The sequence below is a fragment of the Hemiscyllium ocellatum genome, chromosome 2 (assembly GCF_020745735.1).
Source record: "Hemiscyllium ocellatum isolate sHemOce1 chromosome 2, sHemOce1.pat.X.cur, whole genome shotgun sequence".
In the NCBI taxonomy this organism is placed as follows: domain Eukaryota; kingdom Metazoa; phylum Chordata; class Chondrichthyes; order Orectolobiformes; family Hemiscylliidae; genus Hemiscyllium; species Hemiscyllium ocellatum.
In genome coordinates, this window is record NC_083402.1 from 30,849,564 (window position 1) to 30,877,458 (window position 27,895).

The following is a 27,895-nucleotide window of genomic DNA, read 5'->3' on the forward strand; positions in this document are numbered from 1 at the left end:
GTCAATAAAAAGTAAATTATTTCAAAACTAGTTTCTTTCTCCGTGGTACTTGTACCTCATTTTCAATACGTGCTGCTTTCTGATCATCAGGTAAAACTGGCTTCTCTCTCTGTGCCTCTGGTGCCTTACAGACCTCACTAGGATCTTCCTCTATAAAAAGTGCTGGAAGTTCCTTGTTTGGATCCGAATTATGCACATAGAAACATGTGTGTTTAATTCCATTACTCTTTGACAGGCTTCCATCGATGATTAACTGCAATTCTTCACAGAGTTCCTGTTCCTGTTCATCCCTGACCTGGAGCAATTTCTCTGCAGAGCTACATTCAAATGGCTCTGTAATAACTAAAGAAACTTCCATTGTGTCGGTTGCTTTACCATTGATAGAGGAAAGAGTTTTGAGTCTCTGAGGGAATTCCTGACGTTTTTCTGCATTCTGCTTCATGTTTGCATTATATCCATGGGGCATCGTGTGAAATGAAAACATGGGTGAAGACAAGACGGAATGGGATGATGGTTGACAAACTGGATGGTGCAGACTTTTAGGTGAACTGGGAAGGCTGTTGGCAGATGTGACTGGAATGAAATTACTCCATTTTTCACAGGAGGCAATATTTGTAGAGGGTGTTGGGTCAGATTGATAGGAGGTGACTGACAAACTAGTAACTAAATCAGACACCTGGTTATCAGGAAAAGGAGGTGTTGTAGGGGCTGTGGTGTTGACTGGGGACAGTCCAACAGTCCGTGATATCCATTCATTGGTAGTTGAGTTGACTGCAGATTTATTTGGACAGGGTGAATGATGATGCCTGAAGGTTGTTGTATTGAGTCTTTGACAAGAAGTCAACTTAGAAAGGAAACAGGAAAAGTTTAGAAAATAAACTTATAAAGAACACAAAACAATGACAATGGAAAGCAGTTTTCAATGACAGACTTCCAAGGTAGTGACAAGCACTGACTCAAACCACCTAATAGGATGCCATTGCATTCATCAGTTTGTTCAGTTACCTGTGCTAGTTAAATACAAAACTTCTTGCCCATAAAAACTACATTTTCACAAGAATACAAACAGCAAATCGAGGAAGGATTTATATGTAAAAATGCACACTTGTGAGACAAAGAGCACTTTGATAGCACAGTACATGCATTAACTATTGATTGAGCATTTGGCCCAAATTACTTTTACGCTCAAAATACTAAACTTACTTTGCTCGATCAGTGATCTGTATAATATACAACAATATGTTCAGTTGAAATTTTATGCAGAAGGAAATTCCTAAGTCTAAGACAATGAAATGGAAATGATTGCAAAGAAGAAAAAAATCACCTCCTCTAGGTATGTTGCCTCAACTGTAAATCTCTGATATGTAGGAAAGATATGAAGCAAACATGTGAAACTATGCACTGTCACTGAAGTTTTGTTTGTATATCACAATAATTATGCACAGCCATGAAATTGGACAGTCTAGATTCAGAGGGTATAATCTTGGAATAAGTGTTTGCACATTTATGAGAGATGAGAAGGAATTTCTTTTGTCAAAGGATAGTGAAATAAGTGCACAGAGGTTGATATCCTGTTACCAAGTCAACATTTATTTACAAGTGCACAGTATTTGGGCTCTGACCAGCCAGCTCAAAACCAGTCCCTAGACTGAGGAGACCTGTCTTGTCTTCTTTGTATATCTGTCAGTCATGGCTCCCTGATTGACCAAGGGCAACAAGCCCAATCAAGGATCTCTTGGTTAATGAGAGTCACCTGACCCTGGTTTCAATCACAACAGATAGAGAATGTGTAGAATTCTTGCCACAGAGGGCTATAGAGGCTGGCTCATTAAGTAGAAAGATTATCAATCAGTGAGGGAGTCAAGAGTTTTGGAAAAAGGCAGCTAAGTAGAATTGAGGACTATCAGATCAGCCATGATCTCACTGGATGGTGAGGAGGCTCGATGGCTGAATGGTCTACTTCTGTTACCATGTCTCATGGTCTGATTGGTCTAAAGATAACTCTTGTGAGTTATATATGCAGTATTTATGTGAGTTTTTTTGAAAAAACATAAAAAATTGATTACCTGGAGAGAAGAAACAACTTAAGTAGATAGCTGCAGATGGATGACACACAACTGGGGATTATTTAACATCAGCTCCTTAACATGGTGTCTGTGTAAAACATTATTTCTGAGCAAAATATACACGTGGAACTATGGAGAAGATGCCAGATCACATCTTTTTTGCATTTGTAAGTCATTAATACACATGCCATGGTCCTTAATCAAACTCTCTTGTGGTCCAGTGGTAGTCTCCTACCGCTGGATTGAGAGGTCTGGGTACAAGTCCCACCAGGTCCAGAGGTGTGTGATAACATCATTGAAAATAGGTTGATTAGAAAAATAGTTCAAACCTGCTGAAGATCTTGGGGTAGAGTTTATGGTTTGAGCCTAAAATGTGCTTGAGATTGTACTGGCTAGATGACAGTTTGAGGTTCTGCTAGAAATTGTCCAGCAACTTCCCCACAGTTGATGTTAAACTGGCAGATCTGCAGTGACTCAGTTTCTCCCACAATCCCTTCTTAAGTAACAGAGTGACATTTACAATCTTGAACACGATTCTTGAACTCAGAATGGACTGAAGTAATAACCAATGTACAAGGTATAATCCTACTTATTTTGATACTCTATCAGTGGAGATCACCAAGACATCTTAGTTTAGTCTTAGTAGCTACATCTCTCTGATACTGTCTATGGTTTCCCTTTTGTGCCAGACTCACACATTTTGTGGATGATAGTGAGATTTCAGACCTAGTCCTAGTTATTAATGGAGTTAATTAGGGCTGTATGATAGTACTAACCCTTTTATCTTTGCTGATGCCTTCTGTAATGGCGACCCTGGCATCAACATCAGATATCCCATGGATGGGAAGGTGCTCAATCTGAGAATGACTTCAGGAAAATATCAAGGTCTCTAAGATCATTGTTCACCATTTCCTGCTTGCTAATGACAATGCATTGGCCACTCAGTCAGAGTTGGACATTCAACCTATCACGGACACGTTCTCCAATGCATGCAACAACTCAGCCTCATGATCAACATGAGGAACACTGAAGTTAAATACAAGCCTGCTGCAGGAGAGCCCCACATTTTATGAGCAGAAGAGAGCAGTATCACTAGTGGATAAGTTCACTTATCTCTGCAGCATAGTCTTTCGAGCTGTCTAACCTAACCCTAATATTATTGATGACAACACACATTCAATAATTGTAAGGGCAACTATAGCATTTGACAGACTCCAATATCAGTCTGGAAATGAAGAGTAGTAAGTATGCCTATCAAACTGCCAACCACAGTGCAAAAGCCCTGCCAACTTTGCTCTAGAAATATGTGACTTGGACCTTCAGAAGATCAGATTGCAGGCCAAACTATGAAATTCTGAAGTGCTCAGTTGACAAGCACTCAGTTGACATTGTATACTGAGGTAGACACAGCTAAATATGTCTGTCATGTAGCCAGAACGCCTCTCACTTACCTATCGATGCTCTCAAAGGTGGGACTTTCGCCTAGGAGAATGTTAGAAGTATTGCTCCTTAATGTGGTCCCAATGTTAATAGTAGTGGAGCCCACTGCTGGGCTCCTCCAAGCATTTTAACCTGGGTCAGGCTGCTGTGTTAAATCCAGCTCCACATTAGTCTAATCTCATAGAGCTATTACCACCCCACCCCACCTCTAATGCATCAAGGTGACAATGCAGCTTGTTTCAATCATTCTCAGAGCCTGTCTGCATATGGCCAATCCATTGGTGCCAAACTACAGACAGTTTGTGTCACTAAAGCTCGCACTAAGAGTTCTGCATTCCATTGGGTGAAACTGTATTAATGCCAGTTCATCAAATAACAGGATCCTAATCCATTTGGTCAAATGGCTTGAAAAGCAAATCAAAAATCAATAATTTACTTTATCAACTAAACAAAATCAAATTTCTAAAGTTCACTGTTATTTCAAAGTTCAAAATGCCCTGCAATATGAATGATAACACATTCCTTACATAGTCATTTCATGGCCATTTTTCTCAAACTTGTTAATCGAAGCACATGTAGATAACTATATAGTGCTTATCTTCAATAGTGAGGTTTCTATGTCCAAATATAGATAATTAAAAGATGAAAAGATTCAGAGTACGAATTTTCTTCCTTTCAGATACTTTTGGGTGTTTTTTTGTCCATTATTTGTTGAGATGGTTCTTTTAGCAGGTCAGTAACAGAGAAAACCCAAGTGATTTTACATAACCTTTGTGTAAAATTGCTAAATGATCAATAATGCACAGGTCTGCCTACCTTTGTAGATCCCAAACAGTGAATTCTATCACTGGAAAAGCTCAGGGGCAGAGAATGCCTGGGGTACTCTGCGGTGTTCTTCGGCTGAAGTTTCTTGAGAACGTCCACGTATGTAATTGGGAAGATACCCTGTCGATTTGTCCCAGGAATCCTTCCTTCATACCAGTTTTGATCGACCCGCCTGACAAGAATGACCCTCTCACCCTGAGGAAAGCAAATATTTCAGTTGTACAGTCACTAGCACACAGTGCTACACCACTGAGAAAAGACTTCTTATGCTTTATTTTGACAAACTTTTCAGTTTAACTTTTAAACTAGACATTTCCTGGCTCATGATACAACACAAACCAACCATTGTCAAGTCCAAATTAAGACAAGTCTATGATTGCACTGCATTCATGTTAATGTTTGACTTTTTGCCCATTTATAGAAAATCTTGACAGATTTCTGTTCATATTCCCACAGAACCTGCTCATTCCATTTGATTCACGTTTCAGATAAAATGTTACTGATGCTAAAATCCAGCCCAATAATTAGCACAACACTGCACTGTGCTCAGATGTCTAACTCATAGAAAGACTGCTTGCCGAAAGAGAGGTCAACTATTTTTTAATCTCCTTGTCTCTACAGTTAGCATAATGAGACGTGGGAGTCATTGGCTGGACCTGCATGTATTGACCAACTGTAGTTACACAAGAGAAGATGATGTGGAGCTGTCATCCTGAACTACTGCAGTCCATTTTGTATAGGTAGACTCATAATAGCATCAGGGAGGCAGTTCCAGGATTTTGACCCAGTACCAGTGAAAGAACAGTGATACATTTCAAGTCGGGATGGTGTGGGGCTTGGAGGGGAACTTACAGATAGTGGCGTTCCCATGCATCTGCTGCCCTTGTCCTTCTAAATGGAAGTGGTCGTGGATTTGGAAGGTACTGCCTTAGCAGCTGAATTTCTGCAGTGCTTCTTGTAGATGGTACGCACAGATGCCAGTGCCAGTGGTGAATGAAGTGGATATTTGTGGATGTGGTGCCATTCATGAGGGCTGCTTTGTCCTGGATGGTAATAAGCTTCTCGAGTGTTATTAGGGTTGCACTCAAGCATGCAAGTGGAGAATATTCCATCATATTCCTGACTTATGTCTTGAAGACGGTGGACAGGCTCTGGGGAGTCAGGAGGGGGGAGTTACTCACTGCAAAATTCCTAATCTCTGACTTGCTCCCGTAGTCACTGTATTCCAAAGGCTAGTCCACTTCAGGTTCTGGACAATGGTAACCCCCAGGATGTTGACAGTGGGAGATTCAGTGATGGTGATGACATTGTATATCAAGGGGGAGATGGTACATTTTTTTGTTGAAAATGTTCATTGCTCGACACTTGTGTGGTGTGAATATTACTTGCCACTTTTCAGCCCAGGCCTGGATATTATCCAGGTCTTGCTGCATTTGAATCTGGACCGCTTCAGCATCTGAGTAACATTGTGCAGTCATTGTTGAATTTTGCTCTTTTGTCCATGTCTCAGTCAAGGCTGTAATGAGGTCAGTAGCTGTATTGGTATATCTCTTCCACACAAGCTTGCATTATTAAAAGCTTACATGCATATTACTGCCTACCTACCCAGAGACTGTCAAGGTAAAACCCCACCAGGGCACATAACCTCATCGTGTGCATTCCTATCCCAGCAACTCGCTAGGAATCAGATCTAATCAATGCAATAAAGCATGTAATGTTATATTACAGTGACATAAACTTGTTGAAAGAAATTGAAACTGTAAGAGATCATATTCATTGATTCCCAGAGTTATTGGATCCTTTCCCAACTGGATTCCTCATTCCCTCCTTTTTTAGTTTATTTACAAGCTACATACAACAGGAGAACAATCAATCAACATGAATATCGAGAAACATACAACATAGCAACTGAGAGGTAAACACCTCTCTCAGACTCTCTCTATGAGAATGACAGAGATGTGTTCAACAATTACATGAAAGCATTCAGGACTGTAACAGCACCTAACAGTTCTTAACAATTGTGGATAACTGTTGAAAATGTGTTGCTGGTTAAAGCGCAGCAGGTCAGGTAGCATCCAAGGAACAGGAAACTCGACGTTTCGGGCATTAGCCCTTCATCAGGAATGAGGAGAGAGTGCCAGGCAGGCTAAGATAAAAGGTAGGGAGGAGGGACTTGGGGGAGGGGCGATGGAGATGTGATAGGTGGAAGGAGGTCAAGGTGAGGGTGATAGGCCAGAGTGGGGTGGGGGCGGAGAGGTTAGGAAGAAGATTGCAGGTTGGGAGGGCGGTGCTGAGTTGAGGGAACCGACTGAGACAAGGTGGGGGGAGGGGAAATGAGGAAACTGGAGAAATCCGAGTTCATCCCTTGTGGTTGGAGGGTTCCCAGGCGGAAGATGAGGCGTTCTTCCTCCAACCGTCGTGTTGTTACGTTTTGCCGGTGGAGGAGTCCAAGGACCTGCATGTCCTTGGTGGAGTGGGAGGGGGAGTTAAAGTGTTGAGCCACGGGGTGGTTGGGTTGGTTGGTCCGGGCGTCCCTGAGGTGTTCTCTGAAGCGTTCCGCAACTAAGCGGCCCGTCTCCCCAATGTAGAGGAGGCCACATCGGGTGCAGCGGATGCAATAGATGATGTGTGTGGAGGTACAGGTGAACTTGTGGTGGATATGGAAGGATCCCTTGGAGCCTTGGAGGGAAGTGAGGGAGGAGGTGTGGGCGCAAGTTTTACATTTCCTGCGGTTGCAGGGGAAGGTGCCGGGAGTGGAGGTTGGGCTGGTGGGGGGTGTGGACCTGACGAGGGAGTGACGAAGGGAGTGGTCTTTGCGGAACACTGATAGGGGAGGGGAGGGAAATATATCCCTGGTGGTGGGGTCCGTTTGGAGGTGGCGGAAATGACGGCGGATGATACGCTGTATACGGAGGTTGGTGGGGTGGTAGGTGAGAACCAGTGGGGTTCTGTCTTGGTGGCGGTTGGAGGGGCGGGGCTCAAGGGCAGAGGAGCGGGAAGTGGAGGAGATGCGGTGGGGGGCATCGTCGATCACGTTTGGGGGGAATCTGCGGTCCTTGAAGAAGGAGGCCATCTGGGCTGTGCGGTGTTGGAACTGGTCCTCCTGGGAGCAGATGCGGCGGAGATGAAGGAATTGGGAATATGGGATGGAGTTTTTACAGGGGGCAGGGTGGGAGGAGGTGTAGTCCAGATAGCTGTGGGAGTCAGTCGGTTTATAGTAGATGTCTGTGTTGAGTCGGTCGCCTGAGATAGAAATGGAAAGGTCTAGGAAGGGGAGGGAGGAGTCTGAGACAGTCCAGGTGAATTTGAGGTCGGGATGGAAGGTGTTAGTAAAGTTGATGAACTGTTCAACCTCCTCGTGGGAGCACAAGGCAGCGCCGATACAGTCATCGATGTAGCGGAGGAAAAGGTGGGGGGTGGTGCCAGTGTAGTTGCGGAAGATGGACTGTTCCACATATCCTACGAAGAGACAGGCATAGCTGGGGCCCATGCGGGTGCCCATGGCAACTCTTTTAGTTTCGAGGAAGTGGGAGGATTGAAAAGAGATGTTATTCAGGGTGAGGACCAGTTCAGTCAGTCGAAGGAGGGTGTCAGTGGAAGGGTACCGGTTGGTGCGGCGGGAAAGGAAGAAGCGGAGGGCTTTGAGTCCTTTGTGATTGGGGATGGAGGTGTACAGGGACTGGATGTCCATCGTGAAGATAAGGCGTTGGGGACCGGGGAAGCAAAAATCATGGAGGAGGTGGAGGGCGTGGGTGGTGTCCCGAACGTAGGTGGGGAGTTCTTGGACTAAAGGGGACAGAACTGTGTCCAGGTATGCGGAGATGAGTTCGGTGGGGCAGGAGCAGGCTGAGACAATGGGTCGGCCGGTACATTCAGGTTTGTGGATTTTGGGCAGGAGGTAGAAACGGGCGGTGCGAGGTTGTGGGACTATGAGGTTGGAGGCGGTGGATGGGAGATCCCCCGAGCGATAAGAGGAGGCGTCCGCGAGTTGGCATTTGGCCTCAGCGGTATAGAGGTCGGTGCGCCAAACTACTACCGCACCTCCCTTGTCTGCCGGTTTGATGGTGAGGTTGGGATTGGAGTGGAGGGCTGCACGTTCTGAGGGTGAGAGGTTGGAGTGGGTAACAGGGGTGGACAGGTTGAGTCGGTTAATGTCGCGGCGGCAGTTGGCTATAAATAGATCGAGGGCGGGTAAGAGGCCAGTACGGGGTGTCCAGGTGGATGGGGTGTGTTGGAGGCGGGAGAAGGGGTCGTCAGAGGGTGGGCGGGAGTCTTGGTTGTGAAAGTAGGCACGGAGACGAAGGCGGCGGAAGAATTGTTCAATATCTCGCCGCGTGTTGTGGATAACTAACTAGAAAGCAAGCTCATTTAGCACAGTTATGAATTGTGTTTTCAGATGGAAAATTACAACGTTCACAAGAAAAATGGGGAATGACAATGAAGTTCAGTTGGCAGAGGCAGCTATTCTTCCTGTCAGTTGGTTTCTATCAAAGCAATGTGTCCTGAGGAGCTAAGAACATACAAACTGAAGACAAAGGAACAAGATTAGGCCACTTGGCCCTTTCAGGTGAAAACAATGACTGCAGATGCTGGAAACCAGATTCTGGATCAGTGGTGCTGGAAGAGCACAGCAGTTCAGGCAGTTTCCAAAGTGCAGTGAAATTGACAGTTCGGGCAAAAGCCCTTCAGGGGTTGCACTTTGGATGCTGCCTGAACTGCTGTGCTCTTCCAGCACCACTTGGCCCTTTGAGCCTACTCAACTGTTCAGTAAGATCATGGCTGATCTGGATTTTAACTCTAAATTCCAGCATATCTCCGATAAATGTTCATCTCCTTTGTAAACAAGAATCCATCTACTTCTACTTTAAAAATATTTAACGATTCTGTATTCACTGCCTTTTGATGAAGAGAATTCCAAAGACTCACAACCTTCTAAGTGAACTTTTTTCTCCCACTTATCTCTATTTTAAATTAGCAACCCCTTAGTTTTAAATGATATTAGACAATAGGTGCAGGAGTAGGCCATTCAGCCCTTCGAGCCTGCACCGCCATTCAATATGATCATGGCTGATCATTCCTAATCAGTATCCACTTCCTGCCTTATCTCCATAACCCTTGATTCAATATCTTTGAGAGCTCTATCCAACTCTTTCTTAAATGAATCCAGAGACTGGGCCTCCACTGTCCTCTGGGGCAGAGCATTCCACACAGCCACCACTCTCTGGGTGAAGAAGTTTCTCCTCATCTCTGTCCTAAATGGTCCACCCCGTATTTTTAAGCTGTGCCCTCTGGTTCGGCACTCACCCATCAGCGGAAACATGTTTCCTAGTTCCAGATTCTGCAACAAGAGGAAACATCCTTTTGGCATCCACCCAGCCAAGTCTGTCAGGATCTTCTATGCTTCAATTAAGTTATCTCTGACTCTTCTAAACCCCAGAGGATACTGAGCTAACCTGACTTGTCTTTTCTCATGAGATAATCTACTCATTCTGGGGACTAGAATAACAAATCTTCTCAGAACTGCATTAACTTCCTTATGTGAGTTCAGTGACAGTACCGTACACAATACACCAGATGTGGTCTCACTAAAGCCCTGTGTAACTGAAGCATAGCCTCCCTACTCATGCATTCAGTTCACTTCACATTTAAGAATTACATTCCATTAACTTTCCTGATTTCTTGCTGTACCTGCATACTAAACTTCTGTCATTTATATATTAGGGTAGCCAATCCAATTCTCTCTCCTAATCTCAGAACTCGACAACATCTCACTGGGGCAGCATGGAGACTCACTGGTCAGCACTGCTGCATCGTAGCACCAGGGATTCGGGTTTGAATCCAGCCTCGGGTGACTGTCTATGTGGAGTTTGCACATTCTCCCCTTCCTTGGGTGGGTTTCCTCTGGATGCTCCAGTTTCCTCCCACAGTTCAAATATGTGCAGATTAGCTGAATTGGCCATGCTAAATTTGCCCATAGAGTGCAGGCTAGGTGGATTGGCCATGGGAGATGTGGGGTTATTAGACTAGGGTGCTGGATCTGGGTGAGAAGCTCTTTGGGTCAGTGTGGACTCAGTGGGCTGAATGGTCTGCTTCCACATGGAAGGGACTCTATGATTTGGACAATATCTTTTTTTTAAATTCACTCTGCCAAATGGGCAACTACACACTTTTTCACATGATACTCTGTTTTCCAGATCTTCACCCACTCACCTAACATACCCCTTCCTAGGCTTGTTGCATTCTCTCCACAACACATTTTCCAACCATTATCAGCAATTTAAACCACCATACCTTCAGTCCCTTTGTCCAAGTCAATGGCTAGGAAGTGGAGAGGAGAAATGCTGAGGTGTTAACTCATTAAAACTTTGTTAACTCTTTTCTTTTTTAAATTTCTGAAGAACCTTTTGTGATCATTTGTTTTTCAGCAGCAGCTTCAGCAGCTTGAAGGGGTGGGGCCTGTCTGGGGTGGTGAGTCACTGATTTGAGCTTTTACATTTGGCATCAGAGAGCAGAGGTTTCTGGGAAAGGAGGGACTTTTTTTATTTCCCTCCAGCTACATAAGTGAGTGCTTTCTAAAACCGAGACCCTACCTTTGTAGGGCTTCCCACCCAACCACTTCCTCTAAAACACCAGGGACACATCAGGTAAGCTTCTCTTCTTTTTTCACTTTGTGATAAGGGGACTAGCAGGGACGGCAGTGCAGGAAGAGGAATGTTCCTCCTGCCTGATGTTTGAGGTAAGAGATGCCATTAGTGTCCCAACCAAGTACATCTGCAAGAAGTGCACCCAACTCTTGCTCCTCCAAGACAGTGTTAAGGAACTGAAGTGGGAGCTGGATGAACTTCGGATCATTTGGGAGGCAGAGGCTATGATAGATAAGAGTTCCAGGGAAGTAGTTCCTCCTAGGCAGGAAGAAAGCTGGGTAACTGTTCGAAGGGGAAAAATGTCAATGCGGGGGTGCCCTGTGGTTATTCCCCTGAAAAACAACTCTACAGTTTTGGATACTGTTGGGGGAACTACTTACCAGGGATATGCAGTGGGGTGCAGGTCTCTGGCACAGAGCCTGTCCCTGTTGCACAGAAGGAAAGGAAGGAAAGGAGGAGAGTGTTAGTCATAGGGGACTCAATAGTTAGAGGGTCAGATAGAAGGTTTGTTGGGAACAAACGATACTCACATTTGGTGTGTTGTCTCCCAGGTGACAGGATCCATGATGTCTTGGAACGTGTCTTTGGGGTCTGAAGAGAGACGGTGACCAGCCTCAAGTCGCAGGCACCAAAGATATAGGTAGAAAGAGGGATAGGGATGCAAGGCAGGATTTCAGGGAGCTAAGGTGGAAGCTGAGAGTTAAAACAAACAGAGCTGTTATCTCTGGTTTGTTACCTGTGCCACGTGATAGCGAGGCAAGGAATAGGGAGAGATATCTGCTGAACACGTGGCTGCAGGGATGGTACAGGAGGGAGGGTTTCAGGTACTTGGATAATTGGGGCTCATTCTGGGGAAGGTGGGACCTCTACAAACAGGATGATCTTCACTTGAACCAGAAGGGTACTAATATTCTGGGTGGAAAAATTTGCTAGTGCTATTTGGGTGGGTTTAAACTAGCTCAGCTGGGGGATGGGAACCTGAGGTGTAGCTCCAATACACATGAGGATGACAGTAGGGAGGGTATGGACAAGATTTCACAGTCACAGGAATGTGTTGGCAGACAGCAAGCTGGTTTGAAGTGTGTCTACTTCAACGCCACATGTATCCAAAATAAAGTAGGTGAGCTTGCAGCATGGATAGGTACCTGGGACTTCAATGTTGTGGCCATTTCGGAAACATGGATAGAGCAGGGTCAGGAATGGATGTTGCAGGTACCAGGGTTTAGATCTTTCATTAAGAATAGGCAAGGTGGTAAAAGAGGGGGAGGTGTGGCCTTGTTAATCAAGGATAGTATAACAATGGCTGAAATGTTTGACGACAACTCATCTACTGAGGTAGCATAGGCTGAGGTTAGAAACAGGACAGGAGAGGGAGATTTTTATAGGCCTCCGCAGAGTTCCAGGGATGTGGAGGAGTGAATTAGCAAAATGATTCTGGGTAGGAGTGAAAGGAACAGGGTGGTCATTATGAGGGACGTTAACTTCCCCAACAATGACTGGAATCGCTATAACTCTAGTAGGTCAGATGGATCAGTTTTATCCAATGTGTACAGGTGGGTTTCCTGACACAGTATGTCAAAGGGCCGACAAATAGGGAGACCACACTGGATCTTGTGCTTGGTAATAAACCAGGTGTTTGATTTAGTTGTAGATGAGTACTTTGGAGAGAGTGACCATAATTCAGTTACATTTAGTTTAGTGATGGAAAGGGATAGGTACAGGTCAAGAGTTATCGATGGAGCAAGGGCAATTATAATGCAATTAGGCAAGACCTAGGATGCATAGAATGGGGTAGCAAAATGCAGGGGATGGAGATAATCGAAATGTGGAGCTGGTTTAAGGAACAGATATTTTGTGTCCTTGATACGTATGTCCCTGTCAGGCAGGTGGAAGTGATAAGATAAGGGAACTGTGGTTTACTCAGAAATTGCATCTCTTGTTAAGCGGAAGAAGGAGGCTTATGTGATGATGAGGCAAGATGGTTCAGATGAGGCAATGGAGAGTTATGGATCAGCTAGGAGGAATTTAAAGAAAGAGTTAAGAAGAGCAAAGAGGGGACATGAGCAGTCTTTAGCAGATAGAACAAAGGAGAACCCTAAAGCTTCCTATAGGTATGTGAGTAATAAAAGGATGACTGTGGAGGAATAGGCCAGTCAAAGACAGACGTGGGAAGTTGTGTGTGGGCTCTGTGGAGGTCAGGGTGGTGCTAAATGAATATTTCTGATCGGTTTTCACTCAGGAAAAGGAGAATATTATGGAGGAGAAGAATGAGATAAGAGATATTGGACTAGAAAGGATCAAGGTTAGTAAGGAAAAGTTGCTATCAATTCTAGAAGGAGTGGAAGTAGACAAGTCGTCTGGGTTGGATGGGATTTATCCAAGGATCCTCTGGGAAACTAGGGGAGGAGATGGCGGAGCCTTTGGCTTTGATCTTTGAGTCGTCATCGTCTACAGTTTAGTACCAGAGGACTGGAGGATTGTAATTGTTGTACCATTGTTCAAGAAGGGCAGTAGATCTGACCCAGGTAATTAGAGACCAGTGAGCCTTACGTCTGTTGTAGGAAAAGTTTTGGAAATGATTATAAGAGATAGGATTTATAGTCATCTAGCAAGCAACAATTTTATTTCAGATAGTCAACATGGTTTCGTCAAGGACAGCTCGTGTCTCACAAACCTCATTGAAGTTTTTGAGAAGGTGACCTAGCATGTAGATGAGGGTAGGACAGTTGACATAGTGCACATGGACATCAGTAAAGCTTTGGATAAGGTTCCACATGGTAGGCTGTTGGAGAAAATACAAATGCATGGAATTGAGGGTGATTTAGCAGTTTGGATTAGAAACTGGCTTTCTGAAAGAAGGCAGTGAGTGGTGGTTGATGGAAAATATTGAGCCTGGAGTCCGGTTACTAATGGTGTGCCACAAGGATCTGTTTTGGGACCACTGCTGTTTGTCATTTTTATAAATAACTTAGATGCACGCATAGGTGGATAGGTTAGTAAGTTGACAAATGACACTAAAGTTGGTGGAGTAGTGGACAGTTTGGAAGAATGTTACAGGTTGCAGGGGGACTTGGATAAACTGCAGAATTGGGCTGAGAGGTGGCAAATGGAGTTCAATGCGCTAAATGTGATGTGATTCACTTTGGGAAGAATGACAGGAAGGCAGAATACTGGGTCATTGGAAAGATTCTTGGTAGTGTGGATGTGCAGGTGGACCTTGAAGTCCATGTACATAGGTCTCTGAAAGTTGCCGAGGTTGATAGTGCTGTTAAGAAGGCGTACAGTGTGTTAGGTTTTATTGGTACAGGGTTTGAGTTCCGGATCTGTCATGTCATGCTGCAAATATACAAAACGATGGTGCAGCCACACTTGGAATATTGAGTACAGTTCTGATCACCCCATTCCAGGAAGGACGTGGAAGCATTGGAAAAGGTGCAGAGGAGATTTGCCTGGTCTGGAGGGAAGCTCTTGTGAGGAAAGACTGAGAGACTTGGGTCTGTTCTTGTTGAAAAGAAGAAGGCCAAGAGGGGATTTGATAAAGACATACAAGATGATCAGAGGATTAGATAGGGTAGGTAGTGAAAGTCTTTTTCCTAGGATGATGATGTCAGCGTGTCCGAGGGGGCATAACTACAAATTGAGGGATGATAGATTTAAGACAGATGTCAGAGGCAGGCTTTTTACACAGAGAGTGGTAGGGGTGTGGAATGCCATGCCTGCCAATGTAGTTAACTCAGCCACACGAGGGAGACTTAAACAATCCTTGGATAAGCACCTGGATGATGATGGGATAGTGTAGGGGGATGAGCTTAGAGTAGTTCATAGGTCGGCGCAACATTGAGGGCCAAAGGGCCTCTTCTGCACAGTATTGTTCTATGTTCTATCTATTTTTATATTTTTGGTTAACTGCCCTTCATACTGTAAATTTTTTCTCCTTATTAATCTTTGTGTAATTATTTGCTGGTGTTGTATACTGTCCAATCTTTTTACCTGCTACCTACCTTTTCACCATTATATACCTTTTCTTTGATACTATCTTTGACTTTGAAAATTAACCATGGATGGAGGGCCCATCCCTTACAATTTTCATTATTTGTTGGAATGTATCTGTTCTGTGCATTCTGGGATATCTTCTTAAATGCTTTCTATTGCATCTCTATTGACTTATCCCTTAGCCTAAATTGCCAGTTCACTTATGCTACCTCTGCTTTCATGTCCTCATAACTGCCCTTGTTTGTAAACTCAAAAATGGTTGCCTTGGATAGACACTGCTCTCATAAACTGTATGCAAAATTTAAAATAAAAATGGTGTCACTGTTACCCCTTACACAATGAGGCCAGTAATTAATACTAAATCACCAGTCAAAATCAGGTATAGTAATGCCTGCTCTCTCATTGGTACAATAACATGCTGGTCCAAGAAACTATCCTGAAAACATACAATAAATTTGTTATTGAGAGGACTTCCCATCTGATTTCTCCAGTCTGTAGGTAGGTCAAAATCCCCCCATGATAATTGCTGTACTGTTTTGAAAGGCTCCCATTATTTCTTCCTTGATACTCTGTCCTACCATGTGTTTACTGTTTGAGGCATGTACACAACTGGGCTCATGCTTTTATCAATCGTCATCACGAATCATACTGCTTCTAAACCCTGGTGTCTTGAATTTAGGTCATTCCATTCTATTGTGCTGATATCAGCTTTAATTCAGAGTCATTCCTCCGCCCATTCCTAACTTCTTGTCATTCCTACACATCACATATCCTTCAATATTCTGTCCCAATCTGGGTCATCTTGAAGCTATGTCTCAGTAATGGCCACTAGACCGTAATTACTTATCTCATTTTGTATTGTTAGCTCATTTATTTTGTGTTGCATTCAAATATAGAGTCATAAGTTTTGTCCTTTTATCACTCTTGTAACCTTCCATCTTTTATTATTCTCATAACCTCATCTTATCTGCAACAGTCATTGTCAGTTTATCATTTCACTCATTAACTCCTTCCATTGCTTTTTTCCCACTCTTTGATTCACCGCAACTTCCCAACTTTGGAGTCTGAAAATGCATAAAATTACCTTTTTTAGTGAGAGCTCCACATTGGTATCTGCGTTAAAATTATATTTCGCAATAGCTTCCCCAAAATCTCGGGCCTCAGCTGGGGGAGGTGGTCTCACTGGCTGTGTCTTTTCAGTTGGGGGCAACTTCTGCAAAAAAAAATTAAACTTTCTTCACCAATTTAAACGTGTTTACAAGAAATACAACATAAACGTTCGGCATAATACACCAACACAACAGATGGAAAGTTACAGACCTGAACATACGAAATGGGGAATATGCCAACTGCTCCATGGTGTTCGCCTTCAAACCAATTTTGATCTATTTGTCTAATAATATAGACAATGCTCCCTTTCTTGAATGGCAATTCCCTGTAGGTAAACATTTTAATATACATATTATATAATGGTCACAAACCATACTACAATAGTCTGTCATATAACATCCTGAACAATTTTCTTCACATTCCTAAAATAACATGCATCAACATGGCTCAGTTGGTAACACTCTTGACTCTGAGTAACAAGGTTCTAGGTTCAAGGCAAACTCCAAGGTTCGAGATTAAAATATATCCTGACAGCCTAGTGTTGTGCTGAGGGAGCACTGGAAATAGTGTCTTTCACAGGATCTGTTACGCTGAGACCATACCATTCTAATCAAGTGGATGTAAATGATCCCATGGCTTTATTTCAGAAAAGAGCTACACTTTGAAAATTGCACTGATTGCAAGACACTTTGAGATGATGGTGGTTGTGCAAAATAAATTCAATTCTTTCTTTCTTTTTAGTCAGCACTTACTAAGATATGTCAGAGGTGGGGAGGTTCACTGATGATTGCACAATGTTCAGCACCATTCGTGATTCCCCAGATACTGAATCAGTCACTGTGCACATGCAGCAAGACCTGAGACTCAAGCTGATAAGTGGCAAGTAACATTTATGCCACAGAACTGGTACACGATAACGACCATCATCTAATGATTGCTCTTGGATTTTCAATGGCTTTACCATCACTGAATGATCCCCTGTCAGCATCCTGGGGGTTGCTTTACACCAGAAACTAAAATGGGCCAGCTATATACAGACTACAATGACAAGAGCAGATCTACATAGAACATAGAACATAGAAGGATACAGCACAGTACAGGCCCTTCGGCCCTCGATGTTGCGCCGACCGAATCCTACCTAACCTATACTAGCCCAATAACTTCCAAATGCCTATCCAATGCCCGCTTAAATGACCATAAAGAAGGAGAGTTCACCACTGATACGGGCAGGGCATTCCATGAACTCACAACCCGCTGTGTGAAGAATCTACCCCTAACATCTGTAAACATCCTAACATCTGAGGTTAGGATTTCTAAAGGGAGTAGTTCATCTCCTGACTCTCCAAAGCCTATCCACTAGCTGCAAGAAGAAAGCCAGGAGTGTGATTGAATACATTCCACAGCCCAGCCACTATCTTCAAAATTCAAGTCATTCACCACTGATGCTCAAGAGCAGCATTATGTACCATCTACAGGATGTACTTCAGTCACACACCAAAGATCCTAAGACAGCACCTTCCAAAGTACATTTTTTTGTCACCAGCAGATATGCGAGAACATCACCATCTGCAAGTTCCTTTCCTAACCATACACTATCCTGATCTATAATGCCATGTCTTCACTGTTGGTCAAACTCCTGGAACTCCCCTTATGGCAGAGGTCACATGACTGCATCAGACCAGGAAGGATACCTGGACATGATTGCACTTCAATACAAACAGCTTCTGACTCAAAGGCAAAAATATTACCACTGAGCTAAGACTGACACCTAGTGCCCCTGTTTAACAGAGAAGCAAATCAGACTTTACATTTCAAGCAACTTCTACAAACAGGCCTGAAGTAAAATTTTATATCAAAAATTGAGTTGCCTTTAGGCGTTTCAAACATTAGCACCTCAAACAGTGGTTTCCAATTTCCTGTGTGTGGGAATCCACTCCTTCACATCCTTGAACTCTTGCTTTGCCACATGCTTATGCACTCTTATAAATACTGGGAAACTATTGGGAATGCCCTCTCCAAACTTCTAAAAGACTGAGTCAACTACCCAAGGAACAATATTTGCTGTCAGTGCTGAAGAGCAAGGGGCAGCAGACATTGGTTTCAGTTATTTATAGGCTACCAAAAAGTAGTGACAGAGTGGGGCACGGTATTAATCAGGGGATGAGAGAAGCTTGTAACGGGACAACACAGCTATCAAGGGTGACTTCAGTCTACATGTAGACTGGGCAAATCAATTTAACAATAAAACTGTGGAGGACAGTTTTTTGGAATGTATTAGGGATGATTTTATGGAGCAATATTATGTAACAAAGAAAACTAATTAACAGCCTTGTTGTAAAAGAACCTTTAAGAATGACCATGATATGATAGAGTTTTACATTATGCTTAAATGTGAGGTAGTTCAATGTAAAGCAAGAGTATTAAGTATAAATAAGGGAAATTATAAATGCATGAGGCACAAATTAATTGAGATGGATTGGAAAGATACGTTCAAAGGCATAACTATGTGTATTCACCTGCACCTCCACACACATCATCTATTGCATCCGCTGCACCCGATGTGGCCTCCTCTATATTGGGGAGACAGGCCGCCTACTTGCGGAACGCTTCAGGGAACACCTCTGGGACGCCCGGACCAACCAACCCAACCACCCCGTGGCTCAACTCTTTAACTCTCCCTCCCACTCCACCAAGGACATGCAGGTCCTTGGACTCCTCCATCGCCAGAACATAACAACACGATGGTTGGAGGAAGAGCGCCTCATCTTCCGCCTGGGAACCCTCCAACCACAAGGAATGAACTCAAATTTCTCCAGTTTCCTCATTTCCCCTCGCCCCACCTTGTCTCAGTCGGTTCCCTCAACTCAGCACCGCCCTCCTAACCTGCAATCTTCTTCCTGACCTCTCCGTCCCCACCCCACTCCGACCTATCACCCTCACCTTGACCTCCTTCCACCTATCACATCTCCATCGCCCCTCCCCCAAGTCCCTCCTCCCTACCTTTTATCTTAGCCTGCCTGGCACACTCTCCTCATTCCTGATGAAGAGCTCTGGCCCGAAACGTCGAATTTCCTGTTCCTTGGATGCTGCCTGACCTGCTGTGCTTTAACCAGCAACACATTTTCAGCTCTGATCTCCAGCATCTGCAGACCTCACTTTTTACTCATAACTATGTGTAGGCAATGGATGGTGTTTAAAGACCTATTATATGGCTTACAGCAACTATATATTTCTTCAAGGTGCAAAACTTAAAGAAGATCAGTCAATCATTGCTAACAAACAAAATTCAGGATTGCATAAGAATAAAAGAAAAGGCCTACTATGTTGCCAGGAGGAACAATAATTCTGAAGTTTGGGAGATTTATAGAACAAAGACCTGATACGCTGCAGAATATTTCTTCAACAGGTCATTGAAAGCTAACATGCAGGTACCACAAGCAACTAGAAACGCTATTGGAATTTTTGCTTCTATTGCGAGAAGATTTCAGTTCAGGAGTAGTGAAGACTTGCTTCAATTGTCTTGGAGCTCAGTTGGACTGCACCTGGGGTACCGTGTGCAGTTTTAGTTTCCTCATCTCAGGAAGGATATTATTGCTGTACAGGGATTACAATGAAGGGCCACCCAGAATTGTCCTTGGGCTGGCAGGACTGCCCTACAAAGAGAAATTGGGCAAACCGAATGTGGGTTCTCTTGTATTCTGCAGAATGAGAGGCAATCTTATTGAAATATATAAAATAGTAAAAGGGATAGATAGGGTTGATGCAAGTAAGATGTTTTCCCTTCATGAAGAGTCTACAATCAGGGAGCACAATTTAAAAATAAGGCGGATGTCATTTAGCTTCAAGGTGAGGAGAATTTATTTTCCTCAGAGGGTTGTGACCCTTTGAAATTCTCTACCACAAAGGCCTGCTGCAGCTCAGTCCATGGGTGACTGCAGCTGCTGGAGAGTCAGAGTTAAAAACTCTGGTGCTGAAAAAGCACAGCAGGTCAGGTAGCAGCCGAGGAGCGGGAGGGTTGATGTTTTGGGCATAAGCCCTTCATCAGGAATATGGAGAGGGAAGGGGGAATGAAAGACCCCAGCCTCACCCCTACATTTATCTCTCATCTCCCTTCCCCCCCCTCCACATTCCTGATGAAGGACTTATGCCCAAATGTCCACTCACCAGCTCCTCAGATGCTGCCTGACCTGTTGTGCTTTTCCAGTGCCACACTCAGTCTAAGAGTATAAGGTAGAGATTGATAGATTTCTGGTCACCAATGGTGTATAGCATTATTGGGATGGAATGAGTATAAAGCGTTAAAGCATTTGATCAGCTACAATTGTATTGAATGGTGAGGCTGGCTTCACTAGTTGAATGTCAAGAGTGTGATGCTGGAAAAGCACAGCAGATCAGCCAGCATTCAAGGAGCAGGAAAATCAATGTTTCAGGCAAAAGCCCTTCATCGGAATGAGGCTGGCAGCGTTGGGGGTGGAGAGATAAATGGGAGGGGGGGTGGGGCTGGGGAGAAGGTAGCTGACAGTACGTTAGGTGGATGGATGTAGGGGTAAGGGTGATAGGTCACCGGGACTGTGGAGCGGATAGGTGGGAAGGAAGATCGACAGATTGAACGGGTCAGGAGGATGGTGTTGAGCTGGAAGGTTGGAACTGGCATAAGGTGGGGAGGAGGGGAAATGAGGAAACTGATGAAATCCACATTGATGCTGTGGGGTTGGAGGGTCCCGAGGCAGACAATGAGGTATTCTTCCTCCAGGCGTTGAGTGGTAAGAGAGTAGCGATGGAGGCGGCTCAGGACCCGCATGTCTTCAGCTGAGTGGAGGTGGGTGGGAGAGTTAAAGAGTTGGGATTGGTTGGTGAGGGTGTTCTGGAGATGTTCTCTGAAGCGCTCAGCGAGTAGGTGTCCTATCTCCCCAGTGTAGAGGAGACCTCTCCAGTATCTGCAGTACTCACTTTCCCCTCATGAGTTAAATGGTCTAGTCCTGTTCCTAGCTTGTAACATTTTCACTGGTAACAACATTAAAAATTCCAATGGAAATAGCTGCGGAGTCTGGGACATAAAGATTACACAGGACTCGATTTTCCTTTACTGAAAGAAAGGGAGTGAGGGTATGTGTGTGAGGTGGCAACTAACACACGGGCCCCTCCAATCTGCTCATCAAGAACTGACAGGCAAGCATAACGATGAGTATCTCATCCTATCAGAGGCCTTACCAATCAGAGGGTGGCAGCTGCTGGCTCCAAATATCTCTAAACCTTGCAGAGTCTGGCAGCGAGGAGGTACGTTTATATTTTCTTCTTCTTCGTGGGGTGGAGTGGGTGGTGTGGAGATGAGGGGTTGGAGAGAATTACAGTGGGGTGGCTTGGAGGCCACACCTTCACCTGCCGCCTATGTCTCTGACTGCCTGAAGACTGGGGTAGTTGATCCCTGAATGCTGCAATAGATTGGGGTTCAGGTCATCAGAATTCCCCACTTGGGAGTCGAGCCACCTTTCTCAGGGAAGCAGGTAATAAGGGAGACAGTGAGTTGAGGTTCTTAAATAGCCATAAACTGATTTAAGGGTAAGTGGAAAATGTCACCCATGGATATTTTTGTCCTACACTTAACTGCAGGGGTGGTGAGATGGGATGAACGCCTGACCAGGGCAAACTAGTTCAATTCTTTCTCCTTCTCAACACCTTGAGGGAGGGGGAACTTGCACTCACAGTGACAGACAAGGATTTGGTAATGCAGCAAAAGTTTCTTGATTCAAAGGGCTGTGGATCTTTAAATCTCTCTACCCCAGGGAACTCAAGATGAGCAGTCACTCAACAAATTCAGGGAGACTTGGAGGAACATTGGATGGAAAAAGAATTGAGGGGAGGTGAAGAATCAGGGTAGGAGATCAGTCACAGTCATAACGAATGGCAGAGCAGACTCAGAAGACTGATTGGTGATTACTGCTGCTATTACTTTGTAAAAATGAGTTTATGGATGTGGTTGTCACTGACTAGTTTAGCAATTGTTGTCCATCCCTAATTTGGGGGTGGAAGTGAGATGCTTTCTAGAACCTCGGCATCTCTGAGTTGATCCCATCACATTGAAGGGACAGCATGATATTTCCAAGTCAGGATGGTGAGTGTCTTAGAGGGCACTTGCAGGTATCTGCTGCCCTTGTCCTTTTAGATAGTGGCTTTGGAAGGTGCTGTCAGAGGAGTCTTCACAAATGTTTGCAATACATTGTGTATTTGGCTCACTATGCTTCTTCTAAGTGTCGCTGATGGAGGGAGTGAATGCTGAAGGAGTGCCATTCAAGCTGGTTACTTTGTCCAGGAATGATGTCAACCTTCTTGAGTTTTGTTGGAGCTGCGCTCATCCAGGCCATGGAGAGTATTCCATCATTCTCCTGACTTTCTTCTAGCAGGTTTTAAAGTATCAGGAGTTACTTTGTAGTTACTCGCAGTAGAATCCCTAGTCTCTGATCTAGAATAATACCATAAGACATAGGAGTGGAAGTAAGGTCATTAAGCCCATCAATCATGGCTGATGGCCATTTAACCACACTCTCCCCGTATCCCTTAATTCCTTGCAAGGTTAAGAATTTATCAATCTCTGCCTTGAAGGCATTTAATGTCCTGGCCTCCACTGCACTCTGTGGCAATGAATTCCAAAGGCTCACACTCTCTAGCTGAAGAAAAGTCTCTCATTTTCATTCTAAACTGACCCCCTCTAATTCTGAGGCTGTGCCCATGGGTCCTAGTATCCCTACCTGAAAGAAACAAATTCCCAGTGCCCATCCTTTCTAAGCCATGCGTTATCTTGTAAGTTTCAACCTTCTAAACTCTAAAGAATACAATCCTAGGATCCTCAGCCATCATCGTATGTTAGATCTACCATTCCAGGAATCTCCGCTGGACACACTCCAGTGCTAGTATGTCCTTCCTGAGGTGTGGGCCCAAAACTGGACACAGTACTCTAAATGGGGCCTAACCAGGGCTTTATAAGCTCTCAATAGCACATCACTGCTTTTACATTCTTGAGGTAAATGACAACAGTTAAAGTAACAATATTTATATGGCTGGTCCAGTTCAGTTCCTGATCAATTATAACCCCTAGGATGTTGATGGTGAGAGATTCAGTGATTGGAATGCCATTCAGCATCAAAGGGGATAGTTGATTCTGTGTTGTTGGAGGTGCTTGCCACCTGGATATTTGGACATGGTCTGCTTCAATATCGGAGGAATCACAAATGTGCTGAACATTGTGCAATCATAGGCGAACATCCCTACTTCTGACTTATGACGAATGGGCCTAGGACATTACTTTATGACACCAATAGTACTGAAATTAACATTCACAGTTTTTGGTGAACAGAAATTTGATTGCACGACGTCCTCCCAGCTAGTTAGAGACATACTCATAGACCCCCTTCAGAATCAGATTCTAATTTTGAAAATCTAGCATTTGCAAAATAAAGCCAGTGTAATAAACATATCAACAATACTTACTTAGCTGTTTGAGCCTTAAAATCATAAATTGCTTTAGCAGGCTGTCTCTGAAAAGAGAAAATATGTTTCAAGACAGAGTAAATACTGTAGTATGGATTGAGGATTTGCTTTGTAAATTTGATGTCATTAATATCACAACAATGGCACTTCTCCATGAATAAATTTTTCATTGGTTACCATGATGTGGAGGTGCCAGTTTCAGATTGGGGTGGACAAAGTCAGAAGTCACATGTCACAGGGTTTATTTAGAATTACAAGTTTTCAGAGCACTGTTTCTTTACCAGATGAAGGAGAAGCGCTCTGAAAGCTTGTGTCCTAAATAAACTTGTTGGACCATTAACTGGTGACATGTGACTTTAACATTTTTGGAGTTTTGAAAAACATGACCAGAACTCAAGATGTAAAACTAATTTGGTTCCTTGACCTAAGTTGTGTGCTAATTATAAAGATTGACTAGATGACTATCTGCTTTAAATATTGAGTCAAACAGAAGTTAGGCCCTTCAGTGTTAAACCAATCTAATTTCAACATGAAGTCCCAATTTTTCAAAATAAAAATGAAAGCAATTCATTCAAACAATGTTGTAAATTTTTTAATTTTTCTCAGTATAATCACTGCAAAAAAAAGTATAATCGAAATTAGAACTATGACTGAACTGTCCTCTTTTATTAATTTTACATACTATGTATCTAATAGTATTCTATTTTTGTTTATTCATTCATGGGATGAGGGTGTAACTGCCTTGGATTGTTGGATGCTTCTTTTTGACTGATGCTTCTTTTTGCAGATTCAATGGCTAATAGACCTTTTCTGTGTTGTAGGCTTTGGCGGGTCGGTGTGGACTTGTTGGACCGAAGGGCCTGTTTCCACACTGTAAGTAATCTAATCTAATTTTATCTAATCTAATCTAATCTATAACTCTATGATTCTTTGAAGTCTGGTTATTTTTATATTGATGGTTGTGGAAGCTTGCTGCAGACAAACTAGTTGCTACTTTCCATACAACACAACAGAGATGAAAATGTGTTGCTGGAAAAGCGCAGCAGGTCAGGCAGCATCCAAGGAACAGGAAATTCAACGTTTCGGGCATAAGCCCTTCTTCAGGAATGAGGAAAGTGTGTCCAGCAGGCTAAGACAAAAGGTAGGGAGGAGGGACTTGGGGGAGGGGCGATGGAGATGTGATAGGTGGAAGGAGGTCAAGGTGAGGGTGATAGGCCGGAGTGGGGTGGGGGCGGAGAGGTCAGGAAGAAGATTACAGGTTAGGAAAGCGGTGCTGAGTTCGAGGGATTCGACTGAGACAAGATGGGGGGAGGGGAAATGAGGAAACTGGAGAAATCTGAGTTCATCCCTTGTAGTCGGAGGGTTGGCGATGGAGGAGTCCAAGGACCGGCATGTCCTTGGTGGAGTTGGAGGGGGAGTTAAAGTGTTGAGCCACGGGGTGGTTGGGTTGGTTGGTCCAGGTGTCCCAGAGGTGTTCTCTGAAACATTCCGCAAGTAGGCGGCCTGTCTCCCCAATATAGAGGAGGCCACATCGGGTGCAGCGGATACAATAGATGATGTGTGTGGAGGTGCAGGTGAATTTGTGGCGGATATGGAAGGATCCCTTGGGGCCTTGGAGAGAAGTAAGGGAGGAGGTATGGGCGCAAGTTTTACATTTCCTGCGGTTGCAGGGGAAGGTGCCGGGAGTGGAGGAAAGGGTTGGTGGGGGTGTGGACCTGATGAGGGAGTCACGGAGGGAGTGGTCTTTCCGGAACGCTGATAGGGGAGGGGAGGGAAATATATCCCTGGTGGTGGGGTCCGTTTGGAGCTGGTGGAAATGACGAAGGATGATACGCTGTATTTGGAGGTTGGTGGGGTGGTAGGTGAAAACCATGGGGTTCTGTCCTGGTGGCGGTTGGAGGGGCGGGGCTCAAGGGCGGAGGAGCGGGAAGTGGAGGAGATGCGGTGGAGGGCATTGTCGATCACGTCTGGGGGGAGTCTGCGGTCCTTGAAGAAGGAGGCCATCTGGGCTGTACGGTATTGGAACTGGTCCTCCTGGAAGCAGAGACGAAGGAATTGGGAATATGGGAAGGCGTTTTTACAGGGGGCAGGGTGGGAGGAGGTGTAGTCTAGGTAGCTGTGGGAGTCAGTCGATTTATAGTAGATGTCTGTGTTGATTCGGTCGCCCGAGATAGAAATGGAAAGGTCTAGGAAGGGGAGGGAGGAGTCTGAGACGGTCCAGGTGATTTTGAGGTCGGGGTGGAAGGTGCTGGTAAAGTGGATGAACTGTTCAACCTCCTCGTGGGAGCACGAGGCAGCGCCGATACAGTCATCGATGTAGCGGAGGAAAAGGTGGTGGGTAGTGCCAGTGTAGTTGTGGAAGATGGACTGTTCCACATATCCTACGAAGAGACAGGCATAGCTGGGGTCCATGCGGGTGCCCATGGCAACTCCTTTGGTTTGGAGGAAGTGGGAGGATTGGAAAGAGAAGGTGTTCAGGGTGAGGACCAGTTCAGTCAGTCGAAGGAGGGTGTCAGTGGAAGGGTACTGGTTGGTGCAGCGGGAAAGGAAGAAGCGGAGGGCTTTGAGTCCTTTGTGATGGGGGATGGAGGTGTACAGGGACTGGATGTCCATGGTGAAGATAAGGCGTTGGGGACCGGGGAAGCGAAAATCCTGGAGGAGGTGGAGGGCGTGGGTGGTGTCCCGAACGTAGGTGGGGAGTTCTTGGACTAAGGGGGACAGGACCGTGTCGAGGTATGCAGAGATGAGTTCGGTGGGGCAGGAGCAGGCTGAGACAATGGATCGTCTGGGGCAGTCAGGTTTGTGGATTTTGGGCAGGTGGTAGAAATGGGTGGTGCAGGGTTGTGGGACTATGAGGTTGGAGGAGGTGGATGGGAGATCCCCTGAGGTGATGAGGTTATGGATGGTCTGGGAGATGATGGTTTGGTGGTGGGAGGTGGGGTCATGGTCAAGGGGGCAGTCGGAGGAGGTGTCCGTTTGGCCTCGGCGGTGTAAAGATCGGTGCGCCAAACTACTACCGCGCCTCCCTTGTCTGTCGGTTTGATGGTGAGGTTGGGGTTGGAGCGGAGGGAGTGGAGGGCTGCACGTTCCGTGGGTGAGAGGTTGGAGTGGGTGACAGGGGTGGACAGGTTGAGGCAGTTAATGTCGCGGCGGCAGTTGGCTATAAAGAGATCGAGGGCGGATAAGAGGCCAGCACGGGGCGACCAGGTGGATGGGCAGGATGGTGTTGGAGGCGGGAGAAGGGGTTGTCAGAGGGTGGGCAAGAATCTTGGTTAAAGAAGTCGGCACGGAGGCGAAGGCGGCAGAAGAGTTGTTCAATGTCTCGCCGCGTATTGAACTCGTTAATCCGAGAGCGTAGGGGAATGAAGGTGAAGCCTCTGCTGAGGACTGGTCTTTCATCCTCAGAGAGGGGGAGGTCTGGAGGGATGGTGAAAACACGGCAGGGCTGGGAGCTAGGACCTGCTGGGGACGGGAGATGGGAGTGGGGGCGGGGTTAGGTGCAGGGGCGGGGACGGAGATCAGCGTGTGGGCGGGGTTAGGTGTGGTGACGGAGATCGGCGTGGGGGCGGGGTTAGGCGTGGTGTCGGAGATCGGCGTGGTGACAGAGATCGGCATGGGGGCGGGGTTACGTGTGGTGACGGAGATCGGTGTGGGGGCGGAGACACATGAGGCATTGTGGTCATGCAGGTTAGTGATGTCACTGGGGCGGAAGTGGCTGCGGCGACGGCAACCCTAGGGGCGGAAGTGGCTGTGGCGACGAAAGAAACCCTGTTATTCCCGATAGCCGCGGGAATACAACAGAGACATTGTTATGGGCTCATTGTAACAGTGGCTCAGTGGTTAGCACTATTACCTCACAGTGCCAAGGACCCAGCGTCAATTCCAGGTTTGGGTGACTGAGTTGAGTTTGCACATTTTCTCTGTGACTGTGTGGCTTTCCTCTGGGTGCTCCGGTTCCTTCCCACAGTCCAAAGATGTGCAGGTTAGGTGGATTGGCCATGCTAAACTGCCCTTAGTGTCCAGGAAGGTGCAGGCTAGGTGGATTGGCCATGGGAAATGCATGGTTATAGGTTTAATGTCAGGGGAGTGAGTCTGGATGGGATGCTCTTCGGAGGGTCAGTGTGGACTTGACGGACTGAATGGCCTCCTTCCACATTTAGGGAATCTATAATTACATTTCTAATTGTGCTTTACTGACTATAAAGTACACTGCAGTACCCAATGATCAAAATGATGCTTACATTTGATTCTTTTCAACTGAGTTGAAAATTTCAAATTTCCTCCCCTAATGGGTCAAACTACAGATGTTACATTGCTGAATATGACAGCGCA

The 27,895-nt window shown here is 45.1% G+C and overlaps 1 protein-coding gene across 1 annotated transcript in view; it reads right to left on the reverse strand.

Moving 5' to 3' along the window:
* Positions 1 to 27,895, reverse strand: part of LOC132822257 (sorbin and SH3 domain-containing protein 2-like) — a 306,243-nt gene that overhangs the window by 32,119 nt on the left and 246,229 nt on the right. The window contains exons 20-23 of the mRNA XM_060835395.1: positions 23,564 to 23,610; positions 16,289 to 16,403; positions 16,053 to 16,181; positions 4,323 to 4,526 (exon numbers count right to left, since the gene is read on the reverse strand). Of these exons, the coding sequence (XP_060691378.1) occupies positions 4,323 to 4,526; positions 16,053 to 16,181; positions 16,289 to 16,403; positions 23,564 to 23,610 (495 nt within the window). The remainder of the gene's footprint in view (positions 1 to 4,322; positions 4,527 to 16,052; positions 16,182 to 16,288; positions 16,404 to 23,563; positions 23,611 to 27,895) is intronic.